The sequence below is a fragment of the Scophthalmus maximus genome, chromosome 1 (assembly GCF_022379125.1).
Source record: "Scophthalmus maximus strain ysfricsl-2021 chromosome 1, ASM2237912v1, whole genome shotgun sequence".
Lineage (NCBI taxonomy): Eukaryota > Metazoa > Chordata > Actinopteri > Pleuronectiformes > Scophthalmidae > Scophthalmus > Scophthalmus maximus.
Window position 1 is genome coordinate 11,904,115 of NC_061515.1, and position 24,024 is coordinate 11,928,138.

The following is a 24,024-nucleotide window of genomic DNA, read 5'->3' on the forward strand; positions in this document are numbered from 1 at the left end:
CAGATGCTGACTCGGGCTGGCTTCTCCATTATGGTCGGCTGTGCGCGCGCACATCACACGAGTCGTGGCTTCTCCGAGGGCACTCAAACGCCTCCCTCTCCGTGTGTTACTTTAACGGCCCCTGACGGAGCAGCGGGTCGGTGACGGTGTGACACGAGCTGAGCAGCTGTGCCGCGGGACGGTTCATCTCCACTGGCGACCAGCTTTCTTCTCCTCTTTTAAATCTTCACAAAACACCAGTCTTCATCTTCTTCTTCATCCTCTTCCTCTTCCTCCTCTTCACCAAGATGACCGTGACTCAAGACCGGCCGATGACCTACTCCAAAATGACACGGCTTGTGTCGTTTTTCTCAGGTGAGATTCAAATATTTTGATTATATATTCATTTCTTTTTTATGTCGAGGTAACCGTTAACTGTTTGCTCATTAATCAAACATAGACAAATACATAAAGAGCAAACATTTAACTTACAAACAAGTGACAAAATGTGTATATTTATGATAGAAATGTTATATTCAATTACCTTTACCAATGCTTAATCCCTTTAGAATACTTTTTTTTAGAGGAGAATTTAACTGAAAAGTTTGTTCCAAAAGTTACATAACTTCATTAAAGTGTGTCATGTAGCTGTGTCCTGACTGTCTTACAGCTCTGCTCAAGGGGAAGAAAGTTGGCTTCAGTGACTTCTTACACAAACTCGTTTCCAGTCAACAACTCTGCCAACAGTGAGTTAGAAAAAAAATAATTATGTGTTCAACTTTTTTCAAAATGTTTAATTTCATGAAAAAAAAAGTCCTGTTTTTCAACCTCTTGATTGAAGCTTGGACGCACAGAAAATCCTGCGGCGACAGAGCAGGCTGAGAAAAGAGACGGAGAAGAAAAGCCCCGTGGTGAGCACAGAGAGGAGGATTTTAAAGTGTGTTGACAGGAGATGAAACTGAATCTGACCTCGTGACCCCTCCCTGTCCCTCTGTGTCCTTTCTCTCCTCAGAGCTCGGTGAACACAGAAACCTCTCAGTAAGTTATGTGACTGTCTGTAACAGTCTGTTGAGGAAAAAACTCGTTTTTTTTCCTATATTGAATGTTTCAATGACGCATAACATTTGCACTTAGTATGGCAGTTAATACATTATTTTTGACTTGCTATGACCAAAGAGTTGGGGTTACCCCTCATCACAGAGTATGCCTAATGTCTGACAGTTTCCCATCGCTGTATTAAACAGGATGAAGCCGTCAGACTTTGACTACCTCAAAGTTATCGGAAGAGGAAGCTTTGGAAAGGTGCGAATATTCTATTCTCGTTCTTGGTGCTTTTTTCTCCCTCCACACTTTGGTGCTGGGACATTAAATATCATATTTCAAACTTTTACAGGTTCTGCTCGCAAGACATAGAAAACAGGGAGGCTACTACGCTGTGAAAGTGCTGCAGAAACAGATGGTCGTCAAGAGGAAGGAGGTAATCTGTCTATCTATCTATCTGTCTCTCCCTCTCTCTCTATCTACCTATCTATCTATCTATCTATATAGATAGATAGATATATCTTCTCACTGTATCTGTTGTGTCTGCAGCAGAGGCACGTGATGGTTGAGAGGAGTGTGCTGCTGAAGGGACTACAACATCCATTCCTAGTGGGACTCAACTTCTCTTTCCAGACACCAAATATGCTCTACTTCGTTCTGGACTACGTCAATGGAGGGGAGGTATGTGTTGAAAAGAGAGACATATCTCTGCCAATGGTGTGATGGCTGAAAATAGGGGGGAATGACTGTATCTCTCCCTTTTGCCTTTAACCATTACTTTTTATTGTATTTCAAACAGAATGTTATTTTTAATCAGTAAAATGACATTCCTGCATATACCAGCAAGTCATTTTAACACAGAAACCGGGGGTCAACCGGGCATAACCACTCTCCCCATAGTTCAACTGTTGAGTTCTATTTCAATGTCATTTATGAAATCTTGTCTGTTTGTCCTCAGCTTTTTTACTACCTCCAGAGAGAGGGGTCATTTGCTGAACCCAGATCTGCTTTCTACACTGCAGAGATGGCCATGGCGGTGGGCTACCTCCACTCTCTTGACATCGTTTACAGGTGCACACACACACACACACACACACATTAGCTCTCTTCCAAGTGTTCCTCGCCTCACCGCTTGCTCACTTTCTTTGCTCATGTTTGATTTAAACATGTTCTGCCTGTTTAATTTATTCATGCAGGGGAAATCCCAGTGAAATGCTTGCCTTGAGGGCACTGCATAGAAAATGTTATCGCAGAAATACCATCATATCAGCCCCCACTGTCCTCCAGCAGCATTAAAGGTTAAAGAGACAGAAAAAAAAAGCCAATGTAAAACAAGAGGAAAATAAAAGAAAAACAACAGCAAGATCAGCTAATATAAGTTTTGGCAAGAACTCAAACTAGACTAAACTAATGCGTTTGTTCCCATCTGTTTCTCTGCCAGAGACCTCAAACCAGAGAACATCCTGCTGGACAGCGGGGGCCATGTGATGCTGACTGACTTTGGCTTGTGTAAAGAAGGTGTGGCCCTAGGTGGGACTATGCATACGTTCTGTGGGACTCCAGAGTACCTCGCTCCAGAGGTGCTACAAGGCCATCCGTATAGTCCAGCAGTGGACTGGTGGGGACTCGGCACTGTGCTTTTTGAGATGCTCTATGGACTGGTAAGTAAACTTGAAATGACCTGTTTCCTTATTCATAATCTAACCTTCCTCGGCATCTTCACCTTACACCATCTCTCCGTTCTCCATCTCAGCCTCCATTTTACAGCCGCAACATGGCAGAGATGTTTGAGAATAAACTTAATGCTCCCCTGCAGCTGGGTAGTGGGGTGACTCCTGCTGCACGCTCACTGTTGGAGGGCTTGCTGGAGAGGGACGTCTCCAAACGCTTAGGGGCGAGCAGTGACCTTGTAAGTGCACACACGAGAAAAGAGTGACAAACTGGGATGAACACGCAGAAGAACAGAGGGTCTGATTTTGTTGTGTTTGCAGGTGGAACTACAGGAACATCCCTTCTTTGCTTCCATCGACTGGGATGACCTCCTGGCCAGGAAAGTGACACCCCCGTTCATCCCAAATGTGGTACGAGTGATTCAGAGATGAGCGAAGAGCACTATAGTTTATAACCTCTGCACAGTTGACCTTAGTGTATGTTTATTCCTCTTCCTGCTCCAGACTGGTCCCTGTGATATTAGCCACATCGACCCCGAGTTCACGCTACAACCGGTCCCTTCCTCTGTGAATGAGCGCTGCCCGGCAAGCCCGGGCAGCGAGGCCTTCCCAGGATTCTCCTACATAAACCCAGTGGAGTACATGACATCACAGCTGGTTTCATAACTGCACCCAAACCCTCTGGGAGTATGTTTGTTCAAATATTTATTTTTTATATCATAAATTATTAAATCAAGGCTATTTTTAAAGACTTGAGCAGAAGATTCTAAGATACCAGAACTGCAACACACCGATAGTTTTTACTGGTTACACTCAAACGAAATTACATATTTGAATATTTTATTGCTTTTATTTTAAGTATCAGTATTGGTTCATTATGTGAAATAGGCCGGTCACTATTTCTTAAGTCCTTGCAACTTAAATGTATAAGAGGAATAAAATAATAAATATAGAGGAGTGTCATTGTTCAAAACTTCACTTTTGTATATTTGAATTACAACATATATTGCAATGTTCCCATTCAGCTTTTACATTCACAGTTAACATAAAAAAATACTGAAATACTTCACAAGCTGCCCTAAAATACTGCTTAGTGTCAGAGGCATTGTGCATCAGAAGAACAATACAGAGAACATCTCCTTGTGGCATTTACATGAAATCAGCAGGATGCCAGTCAGTTGACAAATTGTTGACAAATTGGGCCCAGCGCTGATTTAAGCTGCTTTGAGACATGCACTTATATCTGGACATTTTTCCTGAACTTTCCCAAAGGGGCTGTTTGTGAAAACACAAATGTCTGCAAATGTCCCTTTCCCTGCCAGTCAAAACCTCCGAAAAATGTAGAAGTGAGCCCATGTGAGAATACGGCAGGAAAAATCTACAGCAAATTCATGGGCGTCACGTTCTGCCTCCTGCAGTCTTGTCCCCGGTACCACCCGTCGCCTGAATGTTCTGGAAATGTCCCTGCTGTTGTGAACGTGTGTGACCCAGACAATCTCCTGCTGCGTTCCTCTCAGGTGAACGGCAACATTTTCCAGGGCTTGCATTTCTGGAGTTCATGTCTGAAAACAGCTTCAAAGTGTGCTTGTGAGTCTTATACTCATAACAAGCAAACAGTAACAGAACAAAAGCCCATTACCGGCACATTGTCTTCACTGATAATTAAACTTGTTCATTCACAGAGATACTCTGTTTATCAGTAGATGCTGAAGGAGGCGTAGCTCTGGTCACTCTGACAGGTAAAATAAGCTATCAGCTGACCGTTGCAGATCATCAGAAACAAGCCACTACCTGTGGAACAACAACAAGGTACAGAATTAAAGAGAGCTGAACTCACAAAGTAAGATGCAATAGCTTACAGATCAAGGCTCGGTCATGTTCGTTTTACCTAAAGCCAGCCACCACTGCCACACCATGGGAAACTCCAACATCACTGCAACACGGAAACAAAACATTGCGGTTTCACGGCACATTCAGTAAACTTGAGTGAGTAAAGTGCGTAGATACATTGTGAAGATTTCTCCTCACCAAGGCTGGTGATCATTACATGCAGAAGCGTGACAGTGAGGGCGTAGTCCCACACGCGCCTCCTCACCACCGCAGCAAACAAGAGGCCGCTGCAAAAGTAGGTGAGCTCCAAAGACAGGAGGTTCACTGAGGGACACCAATGCAGCAAGGAAATGCATCATTAGTACAAAGGTCACACTCATCGACGATCATGCGTTAACTATGCTCACCCAAGTATTTGGAGTTGGATTCAGCAAGTTCGGTCTTAAAGTCAAATGGAATCAGTCCGTCAAAGTGATCCAACCTAAAAGAAGAGACATTACAGAGCAATTGGTGTTAAATGTTAATGTGTCTCAGCTCTTGTGATCTCTACCTGTCTTCTGGGGGTCCTGATAAATAAGTCTCAGGATGTGAACACTCATGAAAGAGGACTTACAATTTGAGATAAATCTCCATCCATGTTTCACCAGAGCTGTTTTAAAGTCTTGGATGATCTACTGTACTTTGTCCCTCAGCTCCTGTTGCCCTCCCTGCTGCTCTCTGTGCACTGTGGCTGTATCTCATCACCTCAAAATACCACAACTGCAGTCTACACATAACCTTGTACTACCTGCCCTGGTTTATATGTGATAATGTGTTTTTTTGACACTGTTTTATTTAAGAATATTCACCATATAAGGACAACAATAAATATGATTTAATATATAATAATATATAATTAATATAGACATTTCTGTTGACACTGTTTTGGGCTGCATATTCCTAAAAAAATGTATTCTGTTAAGTTGTAAGTAGTAAAAAAAAAAGAGTTAATTTCGTAACACTTTATTGCACAGGTCCCACAGCTTCCTTTGATTTCTATGGAAGGAACAGACATGTAACTGTAAATTCATCTGGCAGTCCCTGGAAATGACTGTAGTGTGATGATAAATATTATAAAATGGGAACAATGTTCATTGTTGTACACTTAACTGAAATAATTCCACTAGATTGATTGTATCGGCCGGGTGTCAAACAATCAATTTTTACTAGATTCGAATATTGTCTATAATTTCGTGCAAAAATCTTTCCAGGCAATTCCAATACCGTCATTAGGAAATATAGGATCGCTGCTCTGTGTAACTCTCTATGTTGTCATCATAGAGTTTGTAAGGAGAATGCTGGTCAGGAAACCAATAACTAAGTATGAGGATTAGTAATATACTCAGTAGTATAATAACCACACCCTGACTGATTATGGGAGGAGAGAGAGGGAGGGGGTGGTGTAGGAGGTGCATTGATAATAAGAACAGCCCTGTGCGCATGTGTGTGAGGGATTTCAAACCTGAAGGCACCGAAGCACACGCTCCCGATCATGTAGAAGAGAGAGTAGAATATGAGCAGACACTGCAGCAGGTTGAGGAGCACGGCCTGTGGGAGTGGAGACAGGACAACGAGTCGTTACTTCACGACACAGTGTCCGGTCGGTCTCGTTAAAAGCGACATCACCACACAGACCCAGGTAGAGCAACACTGACGTGGAGCTGTCTGAGCAGCAGCACAACTGCTGTACAGGCTGCAGGCACATCGCGACTCGTATCTGCTGCATTTAGTTAGGATTCAAACAAATAATAAATAGTTCACCTGTGTGTTGACATAAAAACACACCCGTCAGACATAACACCAGCAGCCTGTCACGTCATCCTCCATTAGCCCACCGCACACGATTCCCCCCTGACAGTCCACACAGAGAGGTCAAATCACGACACGTTACCTTTTGCCCCTTGTCTTACCTTCGAGTCGACCGCTTTGCCTTTGAATGCCATCTCATGGTTTTGCACTTGCTGTTTTACAGGCGGTTATAAAAAGAAGAACGCAGGCTGCCGGTAGCGGACTGCACGAGCCCCGCTAATCCCCCCCGCAAACTGGACTCGTCCCGCCACCTAGCGGCCAACCGCGGGACACCACGCCAACGCACAGCGCCTCCGCCACCGCGTCCACAGCCCGAGTCTGAACTCATTTCACCTCGCGTCGGGGCGGCCTTTGTTGACCGAAATAAAGACTTTCCTCAACGTCTGCCCGTCGCGCACACGTTGGGGTTAATCAAACGTTCATGCTTCGGGTGCTGTCTATTTTCTGGGGGGGGGGATATAGTGAGAAAAACGACGAGATCTCTGCAGCCTTTTTATTACCGGAGGGGGGAAAAGCCATAGCCGCCCTATGTGGGAGGGATTGAACACTGCAGGTTAGCTGAAGATCATGTGTGTTGAACACGAGTATGTGTGTGTGGACCACCGGCGACCCGACTAACACTTCAAATCAACAACACCAACAATAATGATCAGCTCGCAAGCGACGCCGCGGCTTACTTTAAACGGAGCATAAACCACACATCAGCCATCAGTCTCCATGAGCCACGAGAGGAGGCGCCGCCACAGACAATCTTAGTTGATGAGATTCAGACAACACAAGACCCAAGTTGTCGCGTGTTGTCACGTGAGAGAAGATATTTCGTTGCACACCAACGTGAAACGAACGAGACGTGTGTTTTTCGAATATTCTCCGATCTCGCCGCACGCAGCTGTTATTATGTATGATCCCTCTCATGGCACATAACTGTGGATGTGTCAAATCAGTCCGGACTTTTGGGGCAAGCCACGTGTTCTGCTGGTTTTTATGTTGAAAATGTCACTTGGTGTGTTGTTGTTGTTGTTTTTTTTTTACAGGGCCGAGTATTTAATCCTGCACGTGTACATACTGATCACCGCCCGAGCTGCTGCTGGTTAAACGATCGCGGGGAGTTCTGAACTGACGGAGAGGGGGCTGGTGGAGGATGAACCGACCGCTCCTGGACGTTAATGGGAGACACTGCGGTCTCTGCGCTCCGCCGATACACAGTCGTACTGCTTATTGGTGGAGGGGGGGGGGACTCCTGAGGCTGGTACAGGCAAAGAGTGAAACATGAGCCCCGCTCCGGTGCTGGTGTTCCTTGTACCGCCAGTGAAGTCAGTTTTGGGGTTCTGGGCGTGTTGTGCCTGCACGCAGGCCTGGTATTAACCACCGATAGAGAACTTTTCCGAGACCCAAAGTTGTCAGGCAGCGCATCTTGCACGCATGCGCATCCCTCTCTCCTATCCTGCTCTAAATAAGAGTTAAAACAGAAACGAGGTGAGTTCCACATTTTTTTTTTTAAACAATACGGGATCTAAGGTTGATTTATTTCTCTCAGCGGTGGCGATATTTGTAAGAGCGGCCGTGGCTTCGCTCCGCGGGGTTAGTTCACGTTATTTCCACTCTGATTTAAAACGGCGAGAATAAATCGCGTTTTTTTTTTTTCAAGTTTCTATTGAAGGAATTAATCAGGCAACAATGTTGACGCTCCCCGACAGGAGCGTCGCCTTGTTGTGAGTGCGTGCGATGCTGTGCCAAATATTGACGTTGAGCAAAAATGCGTTTCCCTGTTGTTATTAACCGGGAAACTTATTTATTACAGATTGTCCTTAGCAGGCTGCATCCAGTCACAATGCTACGGCTAACCGTGTAGCTTCGCCCCGTTCAGGCGGACGGAGCGGAGCTAGCTGGCTGCTAGCTTCATGTCAGCGGTAGCTAGCAACCCGGGCTGACATTCCGTGACAAGGGGAAAGTGAAGAAAATAGCCAGAGTGGCGGAAAACACCGAGTCGGGAAATTACACGGCACCCGTCCGCTTGTGTTCGACGCGAGGCGGCCTCGCACGATTTGTTTAAATTCGTAACTTGAGTAATTTACATAGTTTAAACGTGTTGGTGGCCTCTTCCTATGCTCCGCCATTTTGTATGAGACGAATGCTAATCATGGGCGCTCTTACATACACTTTATTAATGGGCAGAATAAAACTGAGGCGCAGGGGAGCGAAGTCAAACTTAATCCAGAGCCATTAGCTCGCCCCGTTGTTCACTTTCCACATGGTTACGAGCTCGGTGCCAACAGAAAAACCAGACGTTAATTCATTGTTGATCATGCGTCAACACTAAAACGTTATATCGTAATTTCAGTCGGATTAAAACGCACGTAAGTTCGGCCGGTCGTCACAGAAAACAGTGTTCTCCTGGAGATTGGTGAACAAATGACGCACTCAGTTGTTCGTGACGAGGCAAACGGCCGATTTCAGGAGATACTGATAAAACGGGGAAAAGATGAACTTGTGCGGTTAACTTAAAGTTGACACGTCTTTCCTCGCGTTTGTCAACGGCCCCGGTGGAGGTTCGTGCCAACGGGGCCGTTTGTGCGCGCGTTTCGCCGTTTGTTGACGAGCAAAACAATATTATTATTCAACTGTTTTGTCTGAAATCGAAGTGCATGGTGTATCCTGCGATCCGGCGCACCGTCGCCATCTAGCGGTGATGCTGCGCGGTGCTGTTTACAAGTGCAGGTAGAAAACTCCCATTTGTAGTTTGGAGCCCAGAGATGGAGACGAGACAGTCACAACAAGAGATACAGGGGGGGGAAATAGACAAAAACAACGGCATCATTTAAATGGATCGAAGGGCTGGGGTTCCATTTATTCCATCTGTTTACATATTTTGAACATTTGGGGATGGTTTTGTGTTAGCGCGTGATATTGTCTTTGATCTCTTTGTTGTGGTTTTTGCAGGTTGGCGGATATTAGAGGAGTGGGAATGACGGATACTCCACCCAGCGACGGCCCCTCCCAGGGAGCGGAGTTTGACATGATGGGTGCTCTGGACTGGAAGGATGGTATCGCCACGCTGCCGGGCAGCGACATCAGGGTATGGGAGACATTTGTTTTGTGCTCTTTTCCGAGATCGTCTTACACCGTCTTAATGTTTGTTCACAAGTCTCTTGATAAAATGGAGATTTGTAAGAGCAGGGGTTTCCCTAAACTGTTTTAGCATCATAGACAACAACGGAAAACCCATTAACCTTCAGGGGGAAAAGAGAAGAAACGCCAGTGTTTAATGGCGAAAACCTGATAGGCATATCTGCTGTTTTTCTTTGTGTCTTTCAGTTTCGCATGACAGAATTTGGGACCCTCGAGATTGTCACAGACCTCGAGGTCAAAGGGCAGGAGACTGAGCCTAACCGTAAGACCTTGAACCCAGCTCCGTCTCATACTCCCACCCCTCCCCCAGAGGGCCAATCGCAGACCAGCATAGCCAAAGCTCCCGCCAATCAGAGTCGGCCGGGATCGTCTCAAGCTAAAGGTATGCCGGCACAGGTTAAATCATTACATCATATTTATAAAGCGTTGTAGTGCTTCACCCCTGTTTTGCACAATGAACGACTTCAGTATCAGCCCCTCTTATCCTCTTCTCTCTCCTCAAGCTGCTGGTCCCGTCCTTCTGTCTTTAGCGGAGGGCCCCAGCGTTGAGGATGGTCCCAGTGTTGAAGTTGGCTCTAGCGCTGACATGGGCCCAAATGGGGAGCTGTCACGATGCCGAGCCTGTGGTGGACGTTTTTCCCGGGACGCTGCCTTTCAGGGAAAATTCTGTAGCTCCGTTTGTGCACAACCCTCCAGTGGCAGGTGAAATCACAAACCTTGTTTTCTCTCAGGAAGGGGTTTTCAAAGTCTGTGGACTTCCACTTGGACAAAATTTAAGCGCCCCCTTGCCAGACCGTAGTTTACTTGCTTAATATTTGGACGCCTACTTGATCATTGTTGTGTTATTTGATCCCATAGACACTCTGCAATTGAGCAATGATGGCCTAATTGCTGTTTGACATAACTTGTCAAACAACTTTTGCACACAATCGCAAGCACTCACAACAACGCAACGATCTTGTCGGGGAGCGTCAACATTGTTGCTTGATTAATTCCTTCAATAGAAACTTGAGAGAAAAAAAATTCCCCAAAACTACTGTGCCCCCCCAGAGGAACCCCTCCTCCCACTTTGAAAACCTCTGCTCGAAACGCCTCTTTGTTGTCTTTCAGATTATTTTGGTATGTTGTTTCATCACAGGCCAAATCTCTCATTTTTTAAACAGATCGTCTCCAGGGGAAGCTCGAGAGGCTCAGACAGTTGAAGGTGAGAGGCTGGGTAAACGTGTGCGCAAAAAGAGGAAGATCTACATGGATTCCGGTGACGAAGAGGAAGACAACCAAGAGGAACCAGAGGTAAGGAGGAGACTCTGAGCATTTGTCATCATTGTTGTTTACTTCTATTGCCACTGGTCACTACAAACTTTTCCCATTCTTTTCTCAAAATGTTGCCATTCTTTTGCTTCTTCTGTAAGTCAAGATAACATACAAGGAAAAATAGTTTATCATGCTGAATATTGACATGTTTCCTTTCATTTCATCTTTTCGTAGGAAAAAGCCAAGACGACCAAAGGCAGGAGAGGGGCCAAAATTGCAAAACTGGGTATGTAAGGGGAAGGAGGGATGGAGAGGGATTGTTTTCTTGTCTCCCGGTGTCTACATCATATTAAAAAACCTTTAAATATGTGACATTGTTACCTAAATCAAAAAGCCTGAAGGACATTTCTTAAATCTGGTTTATTTCATCTTCAAATGTTGCTGTTTTTCTTGTGAGAAATTTAATCAATATTGAAGACCTGTCTCACCTGGTAAGAGATTGTATCACCTGTAGCTTTTATTTTAACTTATATAAGTTGGTATTATTTCTTACTGCCATGTTAATGTCTTTATTGTCTGTACGTGTAAAAGTAGACAATACGTTGGGTTAGGTTCTACATGTTAATATTATGTGCATTTCCACAAGTACTTGAAGTTCCTAGTTATGAATTAAAAACTTTTTTTATTCACTTCTCGTGATCTGGTGGTCTTTAATGCCATGTAAACGGCGCTGATCTGAATAAAATTATAATTCAAACTGGGTGAAGATTGATAAACTGTATGCATAATGTTTTAATTTTTTCTCCCACCACAGTGGCTGCCCCTCCCAATAAGAAGCGGGCATGGAGCTGGCCCGCTTACATTGAAGAGGAGAGGGCCATTGCTGCCCCTGTTAAACTATTCAAAGAGGTATAATTCTTTATAATATACAACTGCCACCTTAATGTTATTTATTCTAACCAGATGTTAATTTTTCTTCTCTTTATCTGGCGTCGATTTAACTGAACTGTGCTGTGATGTACATTTTGTCTCGTAGCACCAGTCGTTTCCTCAAAGCAGGAACAGTTTCAAGGTTGGAATGAAGCTGGAGGGACTTGACCCATCACACCCGTCTCTGTTCTGTGTGCTCACCGTCGCTGAGGTACAGGCGCCACTGGTTGTTAATGGTTGATTCAGCAGAAGACTGTGTGTGTGTCTTTATCCCTGTTGATACGTAAGAATGTCCAACCTGGTGTCTCTTTGCCCCTCAGATCCAGGGATACAGGGTGAGGCTTCACTTTGACGGTTACCCAGAATGCTATGACTTCTGGGCCAACGCTGACTCATGGGACCTGAAACCGGCTGGCTGGTGTGAGAAGAACGGACACAAGTTGCTGTTGCCTAAAGGTAGAAACAAAAATGACCGACGCACCTGCCTGTTCATGATGAAAAAACATGAAACATTTTTGTTAATGTCAGTGGCAACCTTTTATGACAGTTTGTCTTGCAGGTTGTAAAGATGGAGAGTTTAATTGGAGCATGTATGTGAAGAACTGCAGGGGTCAGCTGGCCCCAAAACACCTTTTCAAGAGCCTCAACACAGTGAGCATCAACCACACTCCCTGAAACCATCAGATGGTCAAGTTGATTCAGGGACTCTATATGCACTGTATGTACTGTACACAGACTAAACGCGTGTCTCAACTTACTCTCTTTTAGTCTGTGACTCCGTCTGGATTCAGAGCAGGAATGAAGCTGGAGGCGATCGATAGGAAGAACCCCTCGTTGATCTGCGTAGCAACCATTGCTGCTGTCGTCGACAACCGCCTGCTCATTCATTTTGACAACTGGGACGACACGTATGATTACTGGTGAGGGTCTGGCTTAAGTTGGGAAGGATCCGGAGATTATGCACTTGTCCACTCGGAGGTCTACTGTAGCTTGTGTAAATTTGGAGCAAACATTTCTGGAAATGCAGGACAGCTGCACATTTACATACACGCCTGCGTGTTGTCATGTGTCAAGGTGTGACGCCAGCAGTCCGTACATCCATCCTGTGGGGTACTGTGAAGAGGCCGAGCTAACTCTGACCACTCCAGCTGGTAAGACACAGACCAAGACACATGTGGGTCAGTATAAACTTCTTTCTGCACTACTGTAGGGCCTGAGTAGTGTAGGATCTGACATGCTAATTAAGAGTAGTATTAAAGTATTAAACACTTTCTGGTATTTTGTTTCTACTGTAAGAATGAGCAAATAAAATATTCAAGGTAAAAAATCTATGTCAATAGTGCAATGCATGCGGCTGTCAATTCCTGTCTATTTAAAAAAAACTATACTGCTATAATAAAGTCTGTGTTCATGTGTAGACTGTCTTCAATAGACTGATGGATCTAATGAGTCTGCATTTCATCTTAGAATATAAACAAGCCAAAAGTTTCTCATGGGAGAAATACCTGGAAGAGACGGGAACACAAGCTGCTCCTGCTCGTGCCTTCAAACCGGTACATTTTACACACATACCAAGATTTATACTATATCCTCCATGTGCTGCAGCAGCCTGTAAAAAGATTTTTTTTATTATACTCTGTTTGCAGCGACCTCCGCATGGCTTCCAGTTTGGGATGAAAGTGGAAGCGGTTGATAAGAGGAATCCCATGCTCGTCCGTGTTGCGACCATAGCAGACACAGAGGACCACCGACTGAAGGTGCGACATATCTCCTCATCAAAATGTTCTTTGACTTGGCTGTGCTCAGCTTTGCAAATTTTTTTTGTTTACCCCCCTTTTTCTCATCTAGATCCATTTTGATGGCTGGAGTTCAGAGTATAACTACTGGGTGGAGACGGACTGGCCCGATCTGCACCCCGTTGGGTGGTGCCAGAAAACTGGACACCCTCTACAGTACCCCAACGGTGAGACAGTTACACTCTCCCCATCTTTATCCTGTCCTGTCCGGTTTCCAACGAGGCCAGTCGATGTTTCTCACAAGTAGGAGAGGGATCCAAAATTATGATTTCAACAGAGTCAGCAGAATTTGCCCCCCTGCATTCATTTAACGTCTGGATGTCGTCGTGGGAGGAATCTATGATGAATCCAAATTTTGAATGGTCTTGCAGTTGTTGGCATAGTATTATTAACACTCTGTCTGTGTGTGTGTGCGCGCGCGTGTGTGTGTGTGTGTCTGTGTGTGTGTGTCTGTGTGTGTGTGTGTGTGTTTTCCAGGGTCCAGTGATATAGTGACTGCCCCAGGACAAGGATGTCCTACCCCAGGATGCAATGGGGTCGGCCACATCAGAGGACCTCGCTATGGGACCCATTACACGTTAGTACTGTAGCACATACTCAGTCATCTTCTTTTCTCACTCTGTTACATATTACTTCTCCATTTTCATTTGTCATATTTTTAAACAATTTATGGATTAATGCATTACTGTAATGTAAATGCTCCACTTTTGAAAGGGATGTCTGTACAATTTATTTCAATGTTTGAGTGTCCTGTCATTTTCTCTTACACTGCTTTAATGAGAGTTATTGTCAGATCATTAAAATTTCATGTATTCATATTTCATCATTGTTTTGTGTCTACAGTAAGTACAGGAGTAGAAGAAATAGTTTCAGTGTTCGTGAATGTCATTTGTAATTGTGTGGGCTGCCGCCAGCATAAATGTGTTGTGTGTGTGTGGGCGTTTTGATCTTTTTAGCTGCATTTCATTTCTAATTGTTGTAACCTGTCTAATGGTCTCATTCATGGTTATGAGATGAATATTTGTTTAGGCCCAGGGGCTAAAGTGTGTGTCTTTGTGTGAGCAGCCAGGTGAGCTGTCCCTACTCTGAGATGAACCTGAACAAGGAGGGCTTGCTGCCGGACCGTCTCAGCGGAGAGCGGCCCCTCGCCCTCAGCGGACCTCATCCTCGCGGGCGACGCCCCGATCCTCACACAAACACCACGACGCACACCCCCTCTACGCCCGAGCAGCCTGAGGCCCCCGAGGACTCCCAGAACAGGTTGGCCGCACTGACACATACAAGGATGACACAAGCAAGAGCACACCATGAAAGCCACTCGCTCTCCCAGGAGCTCTCCTATCAATGTTTCTGCATGCAACTCTATCCAGTGGTCGGCTCCTGAGAGTGGGTTATCTGTGTTGCTAGGAAACCGGCGACAGTGGAAGCTGAGCGTGTCGTGCGCAACAACCAGCCTGAGCCACCAGGTGGAGCCAGTGAGCAGGGCCTCAATGGAACCAGACCCAAAAGGTACCGGTCGTGATGCCATAACACCAAACTGTGCTGCTGAAGTTAATGTTGCCGTGCATCAACTTGTGACTTTGAACTTGTATGTTGATGTCTTCTTCAGGACGGCTCCAGTTCCCAAATACCTGAAAATGCACTATGTTAAAGAGGAGATTGGCGACGGTAAAGGTGTGTGTGAACATTTGTGAAACTGGATGAGATGAAACATGAGGATCACCACCTCATCCCCACTCACTTCTGTCCCTCTTCCTCCTCCTCCTTCTCAGCCTCTCCAGATGCCATCTCTCTGCAGCAGGCCCTCCACGAGTCCGTGTTCTCCCCCGGCATCTCTACCTCCCCCCCTCACCGGGTGGCTCTCTGCTGGGACAAACACTGCCAGCTGCTGCCTGAGGTCCTGGGGCTGACTGCCAAGAGAGTGGCCACTTGGAGCGCCGAGGAGGTCGGACATGTTTCCCCACTCACACACACACACATACAGACACACACACACACACACACCCGCACACACACACACACACACACACACACACAGTGTCAACAAATGAAAAGCAGACAGTCTCCTCATTCACTTACCTAACATGACGGCATCGAGCTGTTCAGAGAAACTGCACGAATCACCAATTAGCCTGTTGTTAACGTGTCAGGTTAACAACTGAGATTCACGCCAAAACATGCAAGCCACTGTAATTAGTGGATAAACATTTATTGATTGAAACATGATGTGAGTTTTGCAGCCTGCTTGTTGTTGTTTTTTTGCATATTGTCTATTTTTCGTTGATCAGGTGGCCAGTTTCATCAAAGGACTCCCCGGATGTAAAGAACACGCTGCTACATTTAAAACAGAGGTGAGAACTTTGTACTGCAGTGAACCAGGATTTTAATAGGATTAGAACGGCAAAATGTTCAAGATTATTCTTTCACATTCTTAATTCTTAATTTATTGTATATACTGTCCATTTTGATTGACGTCTTTTAAAATTTTATGGTACTAAACCACTCAGGTAAGAATATTTGTAATTCTTCGTGGATAAACTCCCAGTTAAGCCCATTTTAATAACTTGTGAAAGGTTAAAGTTAAATATGGTCAATTCTTAAGGCCCAAGAGCTGTGAAAAAAATATTATCATGGCCCAATCCTCTCCCACAACAATCCATTAAGATCAACAAGTTTTCATGTGATTATAAAGTCATCCAACAATCCTAAGAGTCATCATCAATGTGCACAGCTCCCACATACATTATCTCAATTTGTGTATGCGGAATATATTTTTGTTTAGGATTTGATTCAGTTGTGTTTTGGCAGACGGGGTTAGTGACTCGCCGACGAACGTTGTGGAGCATTAACGCTGTAATGATCCAGATAATTATCTCAGCAGTAGGTAGAGACCAAAAACAGAGCTAAAAGAGAGATTTTTGGATTATTAGACAGAAACACGACTGTAGTGCAATGTTGTGTTCCCAAACTGTTACTCCGAAGTGTCAAAAACATCAGCAATTGCAGGTTTGAAGAAGAAGATGTTAAGTATAAATTAATTTCAAAGAATCCAACTCTAAAATACAGTGATATGAAACTAAATCTTCTTCTTTTTTTTTTACTTCAGCAAATAGATGGTGAAGCCTTCCTGCTACTCACTCAAGCTGACATTGTCAAGATCCTATCAATCAAGTTAGGACCCGCCCTGAAGATCTACAACTCCATCCTCATGTTGAAGAACGCCGACGAGGAGTAAGACCGCGATGCTCCACTTTAATCAACTCTCAGCTAAAGACACTTTAGCTCAGCCTGTTGATTTCTGCGACGACGCAGCTCCGAAGCAGAAAGAAGAGGAAGCCATCATCTTGAAAACGTCCATGTGTCCCCCCACACCCTCTGCTCCCTCTGTGACGGACAGCACTGGTCTTCATTGAGGGAAGATACCACGAGGATCTCACTTATATTGTCTTTGTTTACCTAGCAAATCATTTAAAAAAAAAAAACTACAGCACCTTTAAGGCTTGTTAATATTGTACAGATAATGAATTGGATTCAGTGTCTCAATTCTGTTGAATTTTTTGTTTTGTTGTAATGAAACGGTGCTCGAGCTCAGAGCACATGGAACAAGCATGTTTGTGGGTTGTTGCTTTTTTCTTGCCAGCAGAATTTTTTTTTTTTCTTCTTTTCTTTTTTTAAGCTGCAATATACAATCGAGAGGTTTTTAAATGTGAAACCCAGTGGAGAAGCACTATGTAGTACAGCTGTTCTCCTCTAGGTGGAGAAATTGGGCCGCTTCACTAGCCCCACAGGCAGGAGAGTCTGGTTCATTTGGAGTTGGCTGAAGCTGAGGTTGAATGGGGGATTGTTAACATTAAGTGTGTGTGCGTGAATGCGCGTGTGTGTGTATTCAGTGTGTTGAGGATGTAATTTCCCACAAGCCTGTGGGTGTTGCTCCTCTGGTCGGGGGATCGTTTTGTGACAAGTGGAGCTAAGGGCTAAATGGTTAAGTCAAGGAAACTTTGCTGTCTTTCAAGGTGGAATGAACCAGCTGTGTTTGTCTCTGGCACATGAATATGAATGTTTAAAAAAAACAAAAAACATCTTTTAGTTGTTTTGTTGATGCTGATCATCTTGTTTGGTTCAAATAACCTCTAGTCATTCACATTGTAAATAGTATATAGCTACGAAAAAGACTTGTCTTTGCTTCTTTCAAGAGTTTACTCCGGCTTGGTTCATGCAGAGCCCTGACGTCGGTCTCCAGGGACGGACATTGTGACATGAGCCTCAATTCATAATTTTTTTGGGGGGGGGGACACAAAAAAGCATCGTCGGTGTCTCTGTAAATGAGTGTGCACTTCAACCAGTTGGAATGTGTACATTAGCCACTGTTTATATGCAAACAGCTTTTATTTATGTGTTCTAATTTAAAGGGGCGACGGTACGCTGCTCTGGAGGTAGATGTGGCTGTTTGACGGAATGGGTGGAAATAAAAGATGCACACACTATCTGCGGTCCTCGACTGACTTTGGTCATTTCACCACACGCACATGCACAGATATTATCTACAACTGTGGTCTTCATCTGTACATTGTGGAATCAAAGTGGTGGAAAACACTTACTCAAGTGCCCCCACCTAATACATTTTTGAGGAACAAGTAGTTTGACAAAACAGTCACAACTCCAGGTCCACGTACAGGCTAATCTCTTCGCTCTGTCTTTAAAAGCAAATAGAGTTTCCTCCTCCTTGTATCGCCCTGTTGACCTGTGAGCTCTGGACTTTGACTTTGCCCCAAGTCTTTTTTTAGATTATTGTTTTGATACGTAAACCCTGGATCTCTGTACTTCCTAGCCTTTTCCAGAGCGTCCAGTCTCGAAGATTGATCTATTGACTCAGAAGCTGTTGTGATTTCATTAAAAGCTCCTCAAGGATTGTTTTGTCTTTCACCTATCAACTCGAGTATTTGTAAACTGTGCTCAATCTGCACTTGAACTGAGCACGACTCAAGACCAATATAGAATTTCCAGTACAAAACATTATGTATAATGGATGTGTAATATATGTGTGATAATGATTTCCTCGCCCGTTTGTTCTTCATTTTACTTCACTGTCAATTGCTAAATCCACACCTCTAGACTACTATTATTATCTAGTATTTTCGCTTTGATTAATTTTTCACCTTAAAATTGAATTCACCTCAAACATTATTATTAAAACTAACATTAGATCATAGAACAGAAATAGGCTGTGGCCCCTGTTTACTGTAAAAGTCATGCAACTGAAAAAACTGGCTTGCTGATTCTCGCTCATACACATGAGCCATATGGAAATTGGTAAAAACCCACTCATAAACCAGTGTACTGTGTGGGCCACATCTGGCCCGCGTTCAACACACTGCATCTTCCTGTAAAACCACCATGCTGAGTGTGGACTACACCTGGCTCTTAAGAAATAGGCTGAAACGAACCACCCAATGAATTTGAAAAACAAAAACTGCCATGACTTAGCACAACTTAACGGGGCAGTAAGCGATTTTAATTCAACACAGGCAAAGTAAATCTGCTTTCAGACATGCACTGATGTCCGCACATTTCCTGTAACTTTTTCCTGCCAGCGCCCCCTGGTAAAATTTACGGAGAGTGTCCGACCTTCATGGAAGAAAAAAAAAGTGCCCCCCAAAAAATTGTCCATCATTCTGTTTTGGAGAAGACTTGAAAGTGCAGATTGAGACTATGAACCCCTTCAGGAAAATGTTTACTGACATTATAAATCAATTGAGAAGCGTAGAGACACTTTCTTGTAGACTTCTATGGAAACCCGACTTCTATTCGTAAACCGGGGAGTCGCCCTCTGCTGGTCATTACAGAGAATACAGACTTCAGACACTTCTGGTGACAACGTCCATTTTTAAATACAGTCTATGCAAATGACCGGAAGCACAGTTATGACACCTATTAACCCATGTGGTGTCCTGCCTTCAATTAGGACTAAAGTGGCTCCCACAAGTGTGGTCCTTTAAGTAACCGGTCTGATTTACTACTATGTTTTATCATAACATGTTTATGTCTGCTCTCTGGTATGAATCGTTAAAAAAAACAAAACACTTGATGTTTGGTGATCTCCAAGAATAACTGGGGGTTACCGTGGGACTGGCCGGGACCAGCCACAGATTCCCACGACCCCTCCTCCACCACACACACACACACACACACACACGCGGGCTGCACAGGCGCTCACGCAGAGGAAACAGAGGCAGAGCAGCTTTGCACCACTTTTTTTGTGAGACTGTTATTTACTATAAAAGCTTCATTCCAGGCTCAGCAGCAGCAGCAGCCGCAGTAACGTTGACTCACACAGCGAAGACAAGGATGAACCCCCCCGTCTTAATCCGAGGAGGAATGAGATGAAAGTGTGGATTTCCCCGCGAAGCGAAGTGCTGCAGGAGAAGACTGGCGGTGTGAGTGGGAGGAAGAACGCAACTCGGGCTGGTTTTATTCCGATAATGCCGAGGATCCAGCATCTGCTTCGGATTTACCTCCAAAACCAGGCGAGTATCCGATCTGTTTTCTCCCCGACTGTGTTAGAATTAACGGGACAGTCAACTGCAGTGAGCCAAGTGATGAATTATAAAAATGAGACAAGATATTAAAGATTCATGCGTAAAAAACCACTTGAAAAAAACCATGTGACATGTTGAATCACCAGTTGTGTTCACTTGCTTCAGGGGGGAATTAGATTGTGAGTTCAGTTGGAGCAGTTACTGTAGTAATGTGACACCATGTTTTTTTTTATTTAAATCACTGCAGTGGGACGTGAAAGTGAAATGACAAGGTCCAGGTAAAGGGTCAGTCATATGGTATTCCCATGAGAGGTTCAGGGACAGTTCAGTCCGGGGTTGATAGTGGAGAGAGACACTGGTGGGAAGCTGCAGGGGGGTTTGCATCTCATTAACTCAGCCACATGTCTTATTAAAGCAGCTATTTCCTGTTGTGTGCAAAGCAGACGCGGTAAACTACATCTTCTCTGCGACTTCTCCTTCTTCTCTCTGCTCAGTCTGAAGCCAGAGGATGACAGCAGCCAGTCCATCCTGCAGCCCCACCTCCTCCCTCTCCACCCAGTTCTCACCCGCTTGCCTCCCAGCATCATGCCACAGACACCTGAGGAAAGGCCAAGCCCTCCGGACCACACTGCCCCTGCGCTCCGCCCCCGGCGCCTGGCTTCTGCTGGGTGTGGTGGTGGTCCTGGTGGGGATGAGTGTAGCAGTGGCGGGCTACGTATCGGCAGTACCGAAGCCCATGGGCGGCCGCGGCAGCACCCACGCCGAGAGGATGAAGCTGACCGGGCCCGTGGTCATGGGCGTGGGCCTGTTCATCTTCATCTGCGCCGCCACGCTGCTGTACGAGAACCGGGACCGCGAAGTCCTCAGACACGAGACGTCTGACGACATTGAGGATCTGAAGGGAGGATACGGCTGGGAGGACTCGCAGGAGCAGCCCAGCTTCGGCTGCCCGGAGCAGGGGGAGTGTAGAGACGGAGAGCAGGGATCCTGGGCCACGCCGGCCCACACACTCCCCCTCTCAAAGCAGAGCTGGGGGCCTCCTCTTCCTCCCTCTCTGCCTCGCACCAACGGACACAACATCAGCAGCGGACCATCTCCACTGCCTCCCCCGGACGCAGGAGGTGGAGACAAAGAGAAGGTGCAAATTCAGGTGGAGGAGGAGGACGAGGAGAGGGAGGGAGGGTCAACCCTGCTGGCCCGAGTTCTGCACCACCAGGAACCGACTCCTCAGCCTCCGTCCCCCTGCCGGTCCGTCTCCCCCTCCTCCGTCTACTCGGACTCCTGCAACTCCAGCGAGATCCACTTCAACCTGCGGACAGACTCTCCTCCGCCGCCTCGACGCTGAGCCCCCCACCAGTTCAGCTCCTGCTGTCTCATGAAATATGCATGATGAGATACCTTTTCAAAGTTCCACGTGCAGACACGCAGTAAAGACCAGGACTCGTCATTCCTCAATAAACAGATGAAATGTTTGTTTGCATGTTTTCGTCCCTCCGATTGGCACAGCGGCTCTGAGTCACCGTCTGTGGAGGTTGTTTTTTGCCCTACATCGTCCTCTGACTCACTCACATTTGAAAGATTGGAGCGATGCCGTTTGATGTCAACTCGGCATCTTGTTTGTCTTTGAACTCACCCGTGCCCAAAAATCCCTAAAGCCACTGATTTTTTCTCTGACCATATTTGGCCGCGAGGAGGATTGCTGAAAAGTTATTTGGGTGGCACACTCAGTCCTTGGCTTTCCCCTCTCGCACTAACACACACACACACACACACACACACACACACACACACACACACCCCTGCCGAGGAGCAGTGTCTACATTTCTTTTCTGGAGAGGTTCGGTTAAGAGGATGAGCCGGATTAGGCCTCACACGAGTCTTTATCTAATCTCACACATACTGCAATCTCCTCTTTATCTGAGCAAATTGTGTCTCAGTATAAACAAGAGACGCACACAAAGGCCACACTCCTCTCACTCCACACCTACAGCCACGCTATAAATACCAGCTGATGCTTTGTACACATGCAAGTGTGGACACCACACTGTAATTCAACTTTTTTTTTTTTTCACACTGTCAGCTGCTCAGTCTTCTCTCGAGTGTGGCGAGGGGAAATCTTCAAGAGTCCGGATAGACGGAGAGAGCAAGGACTTAAAAAGCTAAATCCGCGGTGATGCTGGCGAGTTATTCCTGACACAGCTCAACTGAGAAAAGCTTGTCCTCTCTCTCCCACCATCCCGAACTTTCATCTCCCTCCTCATCATCATCGGTTTCCTACGCTTTATTCAAATCCCCCATCCTCCGTCTCAACCCTTAGCTTCTGCAAAACAGCAAGACGGAGAAAAATAGGGCAAAACGAGGGCAAGTGAAAAAATGTTATCAGACACAATTAAGCCAAATGAGCGCGTTTGAACAGTCGAATGGGGTAAAGTTTCAGGATTTTAATTATCACCAGCATTTTCTCCCGAAGCCTCTAATTACACTGGGGATCAGACTGAAGGTTTTTATAGGTGCTTTAGGACTGCAGAGTATTTCCTTTTGTTTGGGCCCATGCTGGGATCCTGCCATCCAGATGACGACCGAGACTGAAGTGTTCAGTAGTTTGCAGCCGCTCTCTAAAAACCTCTCTCGCCCTGAGTGGGGGGTTCTGTAGGCTGCTCTGAGATTTATATTTCAGTTGCAGGGATGAGCTGGCTGAGGTGTTTGCCTGGACTCCTTTGTAACTTATCGCTCAGAAAAGCAGCTCTCTCCTCTCCTCCTCAGCGTGACATGATGTGTTCATCATTTAGAAAGAAAACGATGCTGGATGATAGAGCCACAATTTACAATTATCTTTCATCACTGATTCATCCGCAGGTAATTTTCTTGGTACGGGTCAGACGGCCAGGGTAGGAAGTTCAGGTTTTCTAGAAGCTGTTAAGTAAGTTTTTTACTTCAACTCCACAGTCGTTCTGGTGCAGTTTCTGTTTCGATTATTCTATCCACCACATTCATATCAGCGAGGGGAGGTAAAAAACAAAACAAAAACAGAAACACCTCTTTGTACAAGAACTACATATCTTTATATCCAATATGAAAGCTGTCGGAAAAATGAAAATGACAAGGGCGCTGAATCAGGAGCAACTGGTCTTGGTCGTAGATTCGTGTAGGATCCAGTTGCTGCTGATTCAACGCCCTTAGATAACTTTGACCTGGATGAATGAAAGTCTCCGCAGACATCTTCAGATTGCTTGTCCTGTCCTGACAACAGTTCAGAGCTCAACAAACATGAGTTTACCATCATATAAGACAAAGACGAGCAGCAAATCCTCACGTTCAAGAAGTTTTTCTCCAAAAAAAGGATTCGTCAGATTCATTGATTATCAAAGATGTTTACGAATAAACTTGAGTGGAACAACTGAACCAGTAGCAGGGATGATTTTGCTCCTGTTTCTTAATATACATGTCGCAGCTTGCACATGGAGTTTTAATTACCAGGCATTAATACAGATGATCAGATCACATTTAGATGTGAAATCTCTTTGAAAAACACCTGCGCACATCACTGCCGGAGAAGAGGATTCAAAGAAATCACTTGGAGGTTTCTCATGTGTACGGGAGCGTTACATTATCAAACGACACGTTTTATGCTGCATTGAGACTATAACAGCGTTGAATCCCCTCTTCTTATAGAGCGCTGTATGTATGTGTATGTGTGTGTGTGTGTGTGTGTGCATTGATACATATCTGAGCAGACGGGCGATAGGCTGTAAGCTGCTTAACCCTGTGCTGACTCAGAACACATGCAGTTTCTCTGCTCCTTAAGAGGGTGAGGGACTTTTTTTTGCATAAAAAGATGACTGAGGAGCAACCAGCCTAAAGATGCTGGTTTGAAAAAAGTGTTGTTGTTGATGTTTTTTTTTTTACCTGTTACAGCAGGAAAAGGGATTGAGTTAAGAAGTGTTCATGACGACCAGATGGATGAGGAAATGTTTTCCAACACTGAGGAGGAGTTTTAACCTTTCTCCTCAT

General features: G+C 45.2%; 4 protein-coding genes across 12 annotated transcripts; 3 read left to right on the forward strand and 1 right to left on the reverse strand.

Moving 5' to 3' along the window:
• On the forward strand, positions 1–3,653 carry sgk2b (serum/glucocorticoid regulated kinase 2b). Of its 3 annotated transcripts, none has more exons than XM_035634806.2 (12): positions 1–354; positions 650–725; positions 821–890; positions 992–1,017; positions 1,224–1,281; positions 1,373–1,456; positions 1,570–1,701; positions 1,979–2,091; positions 2,462–2,681; positions 2,837–2,929; positions 3,012–3,101; positions 3,195–3,653. In XM_035634806.2, exons 1-12 carry the CDS (start codon positions 288–290, stop codon positions 3,354–3,356), a joined length of 1,191 nt encoding a protein of 396 aa, XP_035490699.2. In that variant the 5' UTR covers positions 1–287; the 3' UTR covers positions 3,357–3,653. The 3 variants fall into 3 exon arrangements, with proteins under 3 accessions (XP_035490699.2, XP_035490617.2, XP_035490783.2); XM_035634724.2 differs by having other exon boundaries at positions 12–354; positions 2,774–2,929; XM_035634890.2 differs by having other exon boundaries at positions 305–354; positions 794–890; positions 2,774–2,929.
• On the reverse strand, positions 3,649–7,089 carry LOC118311262 (transmembrane protein 244-like). The gene is made up of 6 exons (XM_035635014.2): positions 6,470–7,089; positions 6,022–6,107; positions 4,928–5,001; positions 4,719–4,844; positions 4,579–4,623; positions 3,649–4,481 (listed from the first exon to the last, which is right to left on the reverse strand). The coding sequence occupies exons 1-6, from the start codon at positions 6,500–6,502 to the stop codon at positions 4,387–4,389; spliced, it is 459 nt and encodes a 152-aa protein (XP_035490907.2). The 5' UTR covers positions 6,503–7,089; the 3' UTR covers positions 3,649–4,386.
• A 21-nt stretch (positions 7,090–7,110) lies between these two features.
• l3mbtl1b (L3MBTL histone methyl-lysine binding protein 1b) lies at positions 7,111–17,961 on the forward strand. 7 transcript variants are annotated; one of them, XM_035634408.2, is made up of 22 exons: positions 7,111–7,844; positions 9,309–9,444; positions 9,684–9,879; positions 10,001–10,199; positions 10,661–10,790; positions 10,986–11,037; positions 11,566–11,660; positions 11,788–11,892; positions 12,002–12,137; positions 12,229–12,332; positions 12,450–12,601; positions 12,756–12,859; positions 13,149–13,234; positions 13,328–13,438; positions 13,530–13,644; positions 13,955–14,054; positions 14,543–14,737; positions 14,885–14,986; positions 15,087–15,151; positions 15,250–15,422; positions 15,766–15,828; positions 16,584–17,961. In XM_035634408.2, exons 2-22 carry the CDS (start codon positions 9,334–9,336, stop codon positions 16,710–16,712), a joined length of 2,523 nt encoding a protein of 840 aa, XP_035490301.2. In that variant the 5' UTR covers positions 7,111–7,844; positions 9,309–9,333; the 3' UTR covers positions 16,713–17,961. The 7 variants fall into 7 exon arrangements, with proteins under 7 accessions (XP_035490301.2, XP_035490377.2, XP_035489897.2 ...); XM_035634484.2 differs by having other exon boundaries at positions 7,844–7,949; XM_035634004.2 differs by lacking the exon at positions 7,111–7,844 and adding an exon at positions 8,031–8,080.
• Positions 17,962–19,566: 1,605 nt separating this feature from the next.
• Positions 19,567–23,421, forward strand: LOC118312647. The gene is made up of 2 exons (XM_035637430.2): positions 19,567–20,001; positions 20,508–23,421. The coding sequence occupies exon 2, from the start codon at positions 20,522–20,524 to the stop codon at positions 21,356–21,358; it is 837 nt and encodes a 278-aa protein (XP_035493323.1). The 5' UTR covers positions 19,567–20,001; positions 20,508–20,521; the 3' UTR covers positions 21,359–23,421.
• The last annotated feature ends 603 nt before the right edge of the window (positions 23,422–24,024 follow it).